We start from the raw sequence: 13,151 nt of genomic DNA, 5'->3' as shown, positions 1-13,151 counted from the left end.
GCCCTCTGGCCAACTGTCTATGGGACACAGATTGCCAGGACTGAGTATCTACAGAAGATAGAACTCAGACATTGTTCCTCCTGCTGCACCACTTAGGGATAATTTTATATGTGGCAAGTCACTTTTGCCAAGACTTTTGCTAAACTTAGGCACCTAACTACATATTCAGGAAGCTAAATTAAACTGATCCTGTGAAGTAATTAATAAGAAAAATAAGAATAACACCTACCTCTTAAATATGTTTTCATCTGTAGACCTCAAAGCTCTTCACAATCTTTTAAATGTATTTAAAAGTCAATGGTACTTATTCATCTGAAATTGCACACAGGCTTTGAGAAATGTGGAAGGTTGCAGGTCTGGCTTTGATACCCAGCCTAGCCATTCAGCAAAAGCTCAGCTGTAGTACACTTCAGAAATGGTTTGGATTGCTTGAATAGAGAGAAGCTCAGGCCTAGTCTTCACTTACCGGCTGGTCCGGCGGCACGCCATCGATGTTCTGGGATCGATTTATCGCGTCTGGTTAAGACGCGATAAATCGATCCCGGATCGATCCCGGAAGTGCTCACAGTCGGCGCCGGTACTCCAGCTCGCTGAGAGGAGTACGCGGCGTCGACGGGGGGAGACTTCCGGCCGCGTCTGGACCGCGGTAAGTTCGGACTAAGGTACTTCGAATTCAGCTACGTTATTAACGTAGCTGAATTTGCGTACCTTAGTCCGAAGTCCGGACTAAGTGGGGACCAGGCCTCAGAGAAAAGACTACACTCTCCCCATTTCTCCCTCCCCAAATATTAATCTTGATTTTACAATGCAGAGTAATTACCCTATAGTATAGAGCAGGAGAAGCTATTTATTTTATCTACCTCTAAGTTCAAGCAGTGATCCCCATCCCTCTAACCTTAATATGCAGAAATAGTATGGACTACTGTTTGTACATTTTTTGATGGGAATCCAACACCTAATCCACAAACATTTTAACACACAGTTTTCTGGCATGCCTTAATCTATATCTGTTTGTTTGAATGGTTAATTATGACCATTTTAACAGTGCACAGGTGCTAACGAAAGATAGGTTTTGAGAAGCAGCTTGCAGAACACAGAAAATAGCATAACTACTGCCAAAACTACCCCACAGTTTTGAAAATAGTGCAAGTTTAGGGGTTCAAATTTCTCAGCCACCTGAGTTAGAGAGATTAGCAAGTTTTCTAAAACTTCTGTTTTTCCCACCCCTAATCATGTGAAATAATTGCCATCTAGTAAAGATGCGTCTCAAAGACAGGGGAAAACAGAAAACTTTGTCAAAGTGAGAGACTTCCCTCCAAGCTTTGCATAAGCCCAAGGAGGTTTTATCCAAAATATGAACCTTTCAAGGGGATTTTCATTTTGCTTTCAATTTTACTTAAATTTTGGTCCTATTTAAATTTTAATACTAGACAACAAATTAAGGCAGCAGGAAGGCAATTTACAAATATGTATTTAGGTCCTCACGTGCCTCCTGTGCAAAATTGTGTGAAAGGAACAAATACTAGAGCTGTGGAGTACTCAGGTTCTCTCCCCAGTTTCATGAGATCAGAGGTACAGAAAAGGCAGGGAGCTGAGCCAAAAAATGGACTGGAAAACCAAGGATCTCTAAGAAACCTGACTCCCAAAGCTGAAGAGGATGTCCAGCAGCATGGAGTGACTCCTCTCATACCTTCTTTGTAGTCTCTGTCCAGACTGTGGCTGAGCAGTTAGGATCCCTATCTCATTCATAAGAACATAACACAAGAATGGCCATACTGGGTCAGACCAATGTCCTGATTTAGCCCATCTAGCCCAGTATCCTGTCTTCCAACAATGGCCAATGTCAGGTACTTCAGAGGGCATGAACAGAACAGGTAATCAAGTGATCCATGGTTCTGCAATTTTCTTAGCTTGAATAAGTGAAGCAGGGCTCCATCAATCCTTTCAGACCTTTTCAGTGATGCCTAATTGAGACTTAACTAGGAAGAGATAACTGAAGACCTTGATGAGCAGTTTGGTGGAATAGAGAGGGCAGAAGCCAAAAATGGGAGTGAGTATTGGTAAATATTAAGACATTAAATGTTTATACTTTGCTTGTTAAGCTGTCCTGCACTGCAGTCACTTCGTATTTCTGAAAATCTGCCTCATCATGTTGAATTGGCTGCAAACCTAGAAATCTAGATAGTGTTCATGGGGTTTGGGGGTGGCAGGAAGCCGCCTACTGAAAGAAAAGATGGCAAGCAGTTCAAGACATCAGATGACTTTATAAACTTTAAGAAATGAAAATATAAAAGCAACAAAACCAATTTACCTTTATATGTTTCACTCCACAGCTAACCATTCTGTTTGGCTGATATGGATCCCAGGAAATATCAAAAATCTGTTAAAAATATTTAATTTGAATTATAAACCAGTTGAATCTGCCATATATTTAATTTGCTTTTGCACATTTTTAAATGCAGTTCCATCGCTCAGTATTTGATTAAATTAATAGCATAATCTTTAGGTGAATGTAATGCTGTTTGACATGAATGACAAGTATAACTATAGCTAGACTGAGAGATAATGCAGACATGTGCTTGCAGGCTTCCGCACACAGCTCAGCCAGCAGACCTTATTCATAACTTGCAACAAACCACCTATTCTAGTCCCAAGAAACTCTTGAACAGAGAACATTTACTTTGCCAAACTGGGGAAAATAAAGTGCAGGTTGTGTGATGTGAGCTAATGTCCCCCAAAAGTTAAGAGGAGAGACCATTACTCATCTTCACTCATTACCTATGGGAAAAGGTGTACCCAGGTCAGGTTAGGTGATATTAACTCAATATGCCACCTTTTGTAATGCAGCTAAAGTGGTAATATACACAGAAATAAATTTACATAATAAAATTACATTCGTCATTTTCGCAAGCAATATATATTTTTGTCTATAATACAATGTAAGCATATTTCAAAATTAAGGACTAGATCCCACATTTTTTACTCAGAACAAACTCCTGTTGAGGTCAATGAGAACTTAGTCTAAGTAATGACTGCACAATCAGTCCCTCAGGGACATATTGTATAAAGCTTGAAAATGAAGAGTTTATACTATGGTCCAAACTTTCAAGAGTGCTGCAGTTTTTGGGTCTCCATATTCAGACACTTTACAGGGGCCTGATTTTCAGAAAACACTGAGCAGCCAACCTCTGAAATTTAAGGTGTCTCAATTTGAGTACCCAAAAATTGAGGCACCCAAATCACTAGTTTCTTTTTAAAATGTAGACTAGTGATATTCAGACCTCAGAGGTTCAGGAGCCAAATTAGCAATCAACATTACCCAAAAGAGCCACAGTAGTGTGAATTCATTGTTTCATTTACTATATATATATATATATATATATATATATATATATATATATATATATACACACACACACACACATACACCCTTGCCTAATTTCTCCATTTTGATTTAAAGCACAGTAGCTACTCCAGTCAGCTAATAAGTATTTTATCATATTAAATATGCAACCAGTCATTTAGTATAATAAACAACACTGTCTTTCAAAATATAAAGTGTAACTCTTCTTTATAGAAAGTTGTGATTTTGAAGTATTTTCTAAGTATTATACTTCTTAAAATATGTAAATGACAGACTGCAGCAATGCCTTATGACCCCCTCACACTAGAAAAGACAGTTACCTTTTCCATAACTGGTGTTCTTCGAGATGTGTTGCTCATGTCCATTCAACTTAGGTGTGTGTGCTCACCATATGCACCGGTGCCAGACGTTTTTCCCTCAGCACTATCTGTAGGGGACCGGCTATGGCACCCCCTGGAGTGGCTTGAACATGCCATGGTATATAGGGCACTGCTGGTTCCCCCCACCCTCAGTTCCTTCTTGCCAGAAACTCTGACAGTGGGGAAGGAATGGACATGAGTAACAAATCTTGAAGAACACCAGTTACGGAAAAGGTAACTGTCTTTTCTTCTTTGAGTGCTTGCTCATGTGCATTCAACTTAGGTGACTTCCAAGCAGTACCCCTCAGAGGTGGGTAGGAGTTCATGGACGTGTAGATTGCAACACCACTCTGCCGAACCCAGCATCATCTCTGTCCTGCTGAGTGATGGCGTAGTGGGCTGTGAATGTGTGCACCGAGAACCACTTCACATCTCGAAATGTGCCAGGAAGGCCACCGAAGATGCCTGCGCTCTGGTCGAGTGGCGGCTGAGGGACTCCCACCAACTCACAGCAGGTCTGAATGCAAGAAGTGATCCAGTTAGAAATCCTCTGCATGGACACTGGGAGGCCCTTCATCCTATCTGTTGTAGAGATGAAAAGCTGAGTCAACTTACAGAAAGGCTTTGTCCGATCTAGGTAGCAAGCCAGGGCCCTTCTTACATCCAAAGCTTGAAGGCACCTCTCTTCACTAGTCTCATGGGACTTAGGGTAGAAGACCTGGACAGAACCAAGTTGAGATCCCACTGAGGGACTGGGGACCAAACTTGAGGAAAAAGTCTCTTGAGTCCTCTGAGGAACCTCACCATCATGTCATGGGAGAACACCATCTGCCCCTGGATAGGCGGATGAAAGGTGGAAATGGCCGCCAGATGCACCCTGACAGAGGAGTGTGCCAGGCCCTGGTTCCTTAAATGAAGCAGGTAGTTTAAGATTGACTGCACCGAAGAATGCAAAGGGGAGATGCCCCATTTGGCCCTCCTGCGGGAGACCCTCATCCACTTTGCCAGGTAGGTCTGTCTGGTTGAGGGCTTCCTGCTCTCAAGGAGGACCTTCTGGATCCCTTCCAAACAGACCTGTTCCTCAGGGTTCAGCCACGCAACATTCAAGCCATGAGGTGGAGGGACGAGAGGTTGGGGTGCAAGAGTCAACCATGATCCTGTGACAGCAGGTCCGGTTGGTTCGGCAGCGGGCATGAGGGATCTCCAACAGGCTCGATAGCATCCCGAACCAGTGCTGGCGAGGCCATGCTGGGGCGATCATGGTAACCTGTGCCTTATCTCTCTTGATTTTTGCTAGGACTTTGCTGATGAGTGGAATCAGAGGGAACACGTACATCAGGCTTTCTGCCCACAGCAGGAGGAAGGCATCAGGGAGGGAGCCCTTTCCCAGACCCCGTCTGGAGCAAAACCTGTGGCACCTCCTGTTCTGCTAGTGGCAAACAAATCCACTTGGGGAGCTCCCCACCTCTGGAAGATCATGTCGGCTACCTCTGGGTGGAGCACCCACTCGTGGTGAGAGGAGAAGTCCTTGCTTAGGTGATCTGCTAGCATGTTCTTGGCACCGGAAGGTGACACACTTCTAGGTGGATTCCATGTCGATGCAACGTCCCAAACACGGAATGCTTCTTGGCAGAGTGCTGAGGATCACACTTCCCCGGTCTGTTTATGCAGAACATTGAGGGTGTGTTGTCCATCAGGACTCTGACCACTTTGCCCAACAGGTGAGGTAGGAAGACCATGCACGCACTGTGCACCACCCTGAGTTCTTTGACGTTTATATGTAGCATTGTTTCCACTGGGGACCACATACCTTGGGTCTGGAGGGTGCCGAGGTGCGCCCCCCAGCCAAGGTCTGAGGCGTCCAAAACCAACTCACTGCCATGTGACCTAGTAGGCGCAGGCAAACTCTGGCTATGGTTAGGGGAAATGCGGAGACTTCCGCGATGAGGTCTGTCAGTGCCCAGAATCTCTCCAGTGGCAGGAATGCCCTGGCGCAGGTCGAGTCGAGCACCGCTCCGATGAACTCTATACTCTGTACCAGAACTAACATGGATTTTTTGTCATTTACCAACAGGCCGAGGCAACGGCAGGTGGCTAACAGCATCGTGACATGTCTTTGGACCTGGGACCTGGAGCTGCCCTTGATCAGGCAATCATTGAGGTACAGGTAGATCAGGATACCCCAATGTCTGAGGTAAGCAGCCAACACCAACATGCACTTGGTAAATACCCATAGTGCTGTCGCTAGATCAAATGGGAGGACCACAAACTGATAGTGGTTGGGACCTACCATAAACTGGAGGAAGCGTCTGTGTCCCTCGAAGATGGCGATGTGAAAGTAAGCATCTTTCAGATCAAGGGCAGTGTACCAGTCTCCCGGATTCAGGGAAGGGATGATGGAAGCAGGGAGACCATGCGGAACTTCAGCTTCGCTAGGAAGTGGTTCAAGTCTCACGGGTCCAGGATAGGTCGTAGACCACCCTTGGCATTTGGGATTAAAAAGTAGCAGGAATAGAACCCCTTGTTCCTGTACTCTGGAGGAATGACCTCCACTGCACATAGCTGCAGTAACTCCTCTATCTCCTGCGTGAGGAGACTCTAGTGAGAAGGGTCCCTGAAGAGGGATGGGGAGGGGAGGTGGGAAGCAGGGGTAGAAAGTAACTGAAGGGTGTAACCCCACGCCACCGTACTGAGGATCCATCAGTCCGATGTTATAGATGCTCATGCACAGAAGAAAGGAGAAAGGTGGTTGGAAAAAATAGGGGAGGGAGGATCCTGGGAACAGACCAGTAGATCGCCCTTGGGCGTACCCTCAAAATGAGCACTTGCCCACCTACTTATTGCGGGTTGAGCTCGACTGAGAGGCCTGCGAAGGCTGTTGGCTAGGACGCCTCTTGTAGCCTCTGGATTTCTTATGGGGAGACTCCTGGTGAGGGTGGCTCCCCTGGCCCTCAGGCTGCTGCAGCTTAAACCACTTGTGGGCAGGGCCAGGAACATACAGGCCAAGCATTTCTCTTGGAGTCTGTGTTCTTAGGGGTAGCCCTGGGTTGACCTTGTCACTCCCTGTGGTTAACAGCTGCTATCACTAGGAAGTTGGGAGCAGGGTGGGTGTACAGGTACTCGTGGCCTTTGGATGTCACAAAGTACTTGCACTCAGCCCTCTTGGAGATGGGTAGCAAGGAGAAGGGAGTTTGCCACAGGGCATTAGTGATCTTAGAGACCCCATCATGAATAAGCAGAGCCACCCTGGCTGGTGCTGTGGAGCAGAGGACATTGAAGAGAGATTCTGAAGGCTCCTCTAGCTCCTCTGCCTGAAGACTCTGGTTGGCAGCGACCCTCTTTAGTTCCTGGTGCGCTTTAGCATCATTCGGAGGAACCGGGGGAGGGGGCCCCGTTACCGCCTTGCTTGCGACGACAAGGAAGATGACAGTGCTGTAGGGTCCTCCACAACCATTGGTGGCCCAGTGGCTTCTTCCCCTGCTCCCTCTTGGACCTACAGGGTCCTCGCACCCGAGGTTTCGTGCACCAGAGGAGGGTGGTAGAGAGAGGCAGCTGGACTCTCCAAGGCTCCGGACACCGAGCGGGCAGCCTGGGAGGGCTGGTGAACCCACGGGTTCCATGGGTACCACGGCGCCGGCCACTGTGCTTGAGGCCCCGGGGCCGGTTTCAGTGCCAACAATGTAGCTGGTATCGCTGGTACCGGAGCTTGTTTCACTGTCAGGGAACCTTTCTCTGAACCAGGGCTAGATCCTGAGCGGTTGCTCCCAGGTGACCAGGACGGAGTGGAACGGTGGCTCTGTCGCAACCAGTGCCGGTTACTCCGTCTGAAGTCTGATGTGGAGTGGGATCTTAGGGATCGGTGGCGCTCGACAGATCCGCAACGGCTTGGAGTCGGTGATCTACGTCCTGCACTTGACGAGCGGTACCGGTATGAGGAACAGGACCCGGAGTCAGAACAGGCCTGGTGCCGGGAAGCACCCGCACGCGGTGATGCCCTCCTAGGGGATCGGCAACGGTCTGAGGAATGGTAACATTGATCCATCGACGGGTCCCTGGAGTGGTACCGCAGTCTCAGAGATACCGGGTGCCGAGACCGGTACTTCTGCCAGTGGGCAAGTCCCTCCAAGGGTCTGCACCCAATGGCCACCGAGCTGTGCCTCAAGCCTCTCTGCCCGAGGCCAAAGTCCAGGGACCGAATGGGGCTGCGCTGCGTCTGCCTTTCGCAGTCAGATGCGTGGCGGCTACTGGAGGGCGAGCACTGGCAGGACATTCCCTATGACGGGGAACGGTGCTGCTGAGGTGGGGACCAAAGCAGTCCAAACGTGGGCTTACCCCATGAATGGGGAACCACAGGAGCCGGTGTGGGCAGCACCGGGAGGGACATGATCTCCTGCGCTACCTGCAGGGCCTCTGGCATGGACAGCACCCGGAGCTGACAGAGCCCTCTGCCGCTATCCGGGGTAGCTGACCGGGAGCCGGTTGGGCTACATCACTCCACCGGAGCTTGGGCCTGAGATCCCAACATGGGTGAAGAGTTGCCCAGCCTGGGACCTTGCTCACACCCAGTCTTATCCTCTCCCTTGCGGGAGGTTGGAGACCAGCCTCGCCCCACCTTCTTGAGCTTCTTGGTTGGAGCCAGGGATGGGGACCGGTGCCAGCCAGTGGATGGTCCCAGTGGGGCGCTGCGTACCAAGGTCATGGTACTCGGCTCTGAGTCAGAGCATTGCTCCGGTGCTGGGTTGAGGGCCGACTCCATAAGGCGCACTCTTAAACAAATATCGTGCTCCTTCTTAGTCCTTGGCTTGAAGGACTTGCTAATTTTGCACTTCTCACTAATGTGTCCTTCACCAAAGCAACGCAGACAACAGCTGTGTGGTTCACCAGTTGGCATAGGCCATTTGCAGAGATCAAAGCCTGGGGACCGGGGCATGCTCCGTCCCAAGGAAAAGTCCCATTCGGGACTTACCAAGTCTCTAACTATAGCTAAGGGATTTACAAACACTAACAGAAAACTAATATACACTATAATACAAGAGATAACTAGTTTGTACGAACGAACAGCAACAGCATGAGCTGAAGCAGCAACAGTTCCAGCACTGTCACTGGCGGCAAGAAGGAACTGAGGTTGAGGGGAACTGGTGGCACCCTGTATACCACAGCATGCACGCGACACTCCAGGTGGCGCCAGAGCCAGTCCCCTACAGATACTGCTGAGGGAAAAGCTTCCGGCATTGGTGCATGTGACGAGCACACACACCTAAGTTGAATGGACATGAGCAACACATCTCGAAGAAGAACAAAAACATTCAACCACTAGAATTTAGGATCAGATTAGACAATCCCCTGCTGAACACCCTTTTGCTTTCGCTGTGGGGAGGGCTTGAAGGGCTAAGCCTTGAAACACTTCAATCATGGCTTAGAGCAGGGATGGGCAAACTACACCCCGTGGGCCAAATCCTGCCCGCGGGACTGTCCTGCCCAGCCCCTGAGCTCTTGGCCCAAGAGGCTCACCACCGGCCCCTCCCCCACTGTTCCCCCTCGCCTCACTCAACTCACTCACTCTGCCGCCGGTGCAATGCTCTGGGTGGCAGGGCTGTGAGCTTCTGGGGCAGCGCAGCTGCAGATCCCGGCCTGACCCAGTGCTCTGTGCTGCGTGGTGGCGGCGGTAGGGTGACCAGATGAGGGGAAGAAAATATCGGCACACATGGGGGTGGTGCCCGCCAGCAAAAAAACAACCGGGTCCTGCCGGCTGAGCAAAAAAAAAAACAAAAACACAGTGCTGACGGATATCGGGACAAGATCAGTCGGGACACAGGACAATCACCGAGATATGGGGACGGTCCTGATTTTATCGGGACATCTGGTCACCCTAGGTGGCGGCAGCAGCGGCAGCATGGCCCGGCTCCAGCCAGGTGGCGCGGCTGTAGCGCTGCCAGCCACTGGTGCTCCAGGCAGTGCGGTAAGGGGGGAGGGAGCAGGGGGGTTGGATAGAGGGCAGGGGAGTTCGGGGTGGTGGTCAGGGGGTGGGGGTGTGGATGGTGGTCGGGGGGGAAATGGGGTTGAATGGGGACAGGGGTCCAGGGGGCAGTCAGGAAGCATGGGGGTGTTGGATGGGGCAGCAGGGGGCAGTCAGGGGCAGGGGTTCCGGGGGCAGTCAGGGGACAGGAAGAAGGGGTGGTTGGATGGGGCAGGAGTCCCAGGGGGGCCTTCAGGAATGAGAGGAGGGGTTGGATGGGGCAGGGGTCCCGGGGGGGGGCTTCAGGAATGAGAGGAGGGGTTGGATGGGGCAGTGGGGGCCCAGGGGCAGTCAGGGGATAGGGAGCGGGGGTGTGTGGATGGGGCAGGGGTCCCAGAGGTGCCATCGGAGAACAGGGGGGGTTGGATGGGGCAGGAGTCCGGGGGGGGGCAGATAGGAGGTGGGGGCCGGGCCACGACCCCCTCCCCTAACCAGCCCTCCATACAATTTATGAAACCCGATGCGGCCCTCAGGCCACAAAGTTTGCCTGCCCCTGGCTTAGAGAAACAGAGCCTGAAATGGCTCCCATTGAAGTCAGTAGCAAAACTTCCACAGACATCAATGGGAGTTGCATCGGACCCTAAAAAAGTAATTTTGAAAAGCGAATAAAAATATTAATCTTGATGTGTTAGAAATATAGTACACAACAGTGAAGCACTGAATTCACCCAACTCACAAACACAGTATTGTTTTGTTTTGCTGCCACTATTTATGTATATTCTATCATGTGAAATATTCACAGATATACCATGCATAGTAAAATATATATGCACAATGAAAAGATTAATTTATCTTCATATATGTGTATGTTTATGTGTGTGTTTTTTTGACTGGTGGTGAAATCGCTTTGACATTTCCCAGCTTTGGGCAATATTCTCCACTCAGATCCACCTGATGGACCTTTCTGTGGACTAACCTAATGAAAAAATAATACAATATAGAAACAAAAATGTTACATGTTATCGAGAAATGCTCCGGACAAAATTCAGATAATTCCTTCTATATGATTACCCTATCTGAATGGCCAGTAGCTGTTGCTAGTAGTTTTCCTTTCTTCCAATCCCAAATACATACTGTATTTTTGGCATCCAGTCCCACTGAGGCTAAACACTAAGGAAAAAAAATAATCTAGTTAATTGAAGATCAGCCCAAAATAAGTCTTTCAAGTAAGCATTGTATGTGTACAGAAGGATTTCTCCAAATATGACTCAAATTAAAACTAAATTGCTAAAGATACCATCAAGATATCCATGTTAAATATTTGTTTAATATTAGAACATGCCAAAAATTCTAGTCTTTTCTAGAAGCTTGACATTAATGACTTGACTTTTAAGTGTACCAAACATAGGTTAAATTCATCAGAAGATCTGAAGAGCTTGCTTCAGTAACACAACAATCTGGCATTCACATCTTACTGAACTGTTATTAAAAGTAAATGGGGGATTAAAACACTCCTCTCCCACCACCCACACCACCACATTTCATTATGTTTATGGTGCTCATTTTTGTGGACTTTTCTAGTAGCATTTTATAACTGTAATTTACCCTTTAATTTTCAATTTTGTTTTTGAAAGAATGCATAACTAGTTATTTTAAAAGCTTAATACAAATAAATGAACTCCCCTCTCCTAAGAAACAAGAATCCCTTTTTGTCGAGGCTATGGCTATAAACAAACAGGATGAAGAAGAGATGTTTAAGATATAAATTAACATCTAAGTCTCTTCAAATTTTGTCTAATTTCACAGATCCTTAGGAGGATGCAGGAACATAAAAATTGTCCTGTTGTATAACACCAGTGGTTCATCTGGTTCAGTATCCTGTCTCTATTAGTGGCAAGTACCTTGTCTGCAAAAGATTATTTTCTTCACATTTCCCACTGTTGATATCACCGGTACTGCTATACCAGGCAAAAGAGCAAAAAAAGGCACCAACTCATGGGGATTTGCAGAAATACAAGGCCATGTGCCTCCATGCTTGGCTATCCTCTCCACACAATCAGGGAACACTGAGCCAGGAATTGTCCTCTATGCTTCATCAGAAGGCATTTCATGGCATGGAGGACAATAAGGCAAAGTTAATATAGCTTCATATTGCTATAACTTAATGGTAGATTACTCATAGGCCTTGTGGGAGGTGACCATGTGCATCCCCCTCAAACCCTCCCTGTCCTGTTTTCTCCCCAACTATAGATCCCAGAAAATGAAAGAAATTCCTGGATTCAGAAAAGTAAACAAAAATGCACCTAAGCACTTTATAGTCACCATTCTTTTATTTAACAACACTGAAATGCATCTCTACCTTTGGCTTCTTGGGATGTGACACACCACGTGTCATCTCTTAGTATCACTGGTCCTATCTAGGGAATAGTGCATGCCCAAAGCAATAGGGAATAGTTCTGGTGAACAACTAAAATTATTTTCCTCTGCTGGCTGCCAAATGCATCTATATTTTTCCTGGTTTGTGCAGAGTAATGAACTTGCAAATAAGTAAATCTGACTTACTGTAATTTCTCGTATGTGTGTGTGTATGTTGAGAGAGTAACAATGTGTGATGATGCTGAATCACTACTCAATTATAGCAACAGGTGGATTAAATTAAATCCCAGGGGCCATGGATCAGTGTTCATGTCACAATCCCAGTCAGTACCTAGCCCAAGCTAGGGATACTAATGATCCAACCAGTGGCCAAATTCAGTGATGAATCCTAGGGCACGTCTTCACTACCTGCCGGATCAGCGGATAGCGATCGATCTATCGGGGATCGATTTATCGCGTCTAGTGTAGACGCGATAAAATCGATCCCTGATCGCTCTGCCGTCGACTCCGGAACTCCACCGCAGCAAGAGGCGGAAGTGGAGTCGGCGGGGGAGCGGCAGCGGTCGACTCGCCGTGGTCCTCACAGCCAGGTAAGTCGACCTAAAATACGCAATTTCAGCTACGCTATTCGCGTAGCTGAAGTTGCGTATCTTAGGTCGACCCCCCCCCCCCGTAGCGTAGACTAGCCCTAGTCACGTGCCACCTGAGGCACATTGCACATACGCTAAGAAGAATTAAATCCCAACCAAGATAAAAGGAATTGAAGCATCCCTTCAATGAAGAGGGTATGAAACTCTGGGATAAGGCAGTTCTTCAGGAAAAGCCTAGGAACATGCAATTTGGGGATAAAGAATAGTTTGAGATTTATGTTAGCGTTATCTGAATTACCAGAAAGGGGTTAAATTTGGACTATGCATACACTATATCAGGGGTCGGCAACCTTTCAGAAGTGGTGTGCCGAGTCTTCATTTATTCACTCCAATTTAAGGTTCCACATGCCAGTAATACATTTTAACATTTTTAGAAGGTCTCTTTCTATAAGTCTATAATATATAACTAAACTATGGTTGTATGTAAAGTAAATAAGGTTTTTAAA

The 13,151-nt window shown here is 47.6% G+C and overlaps 1 protein-coding gene across 3 annotated transcripts in view; it reads right to left on the bottom strand.

The window, feature by feature from the left end:
* The window catches only part of EML6 (EMAP like 6), a 403,044-nt gene that overhangs the window by 199,237 nt on the left and 190,656 nt on the right, over positions 1-13,151 (bottom strand). For 2 of the 3 annotated variants that reach the window (XM_005308049.5, XM_065590765.1), the window contains exons 4-5: positions 10,751-10,849; positions 2,312-2,380 (exon numbers count right to left, since the gene is read on the bottom strand). In XM_005308049.5, coding sequence (XP_005308106.2) covers positions 2,312-2,380; positions 10,751-10,849 — 168 coding nt within the window. Of the gene's footprint in view, positions 1-2,311; positions 2,381-10,750; positions 10,850-13,151 lie in introns of those variants that run through there. The other variant, XM_065590766.1, reaches the window with a different exon arrangement.

Source organism: Chrysemys picta, chromosome 3, assembly GCF_011386835.1.
Source record: "Chrysemys picta bellii isolate R12L10 chromosome 3, ASM1138683v2, whole genome shotgun sequence".
NCBI classification, from domain to species: domain Eukaryota; kingdom Metazoa; phylum Chordata; order Testudines; family Emydidae; genus Chrysemys; species Chrysemys picta.
Note: the sequence above shows the minus strand (reverse complement) of the source record. Positions and strands in the feature narration are given on the sequence as shown.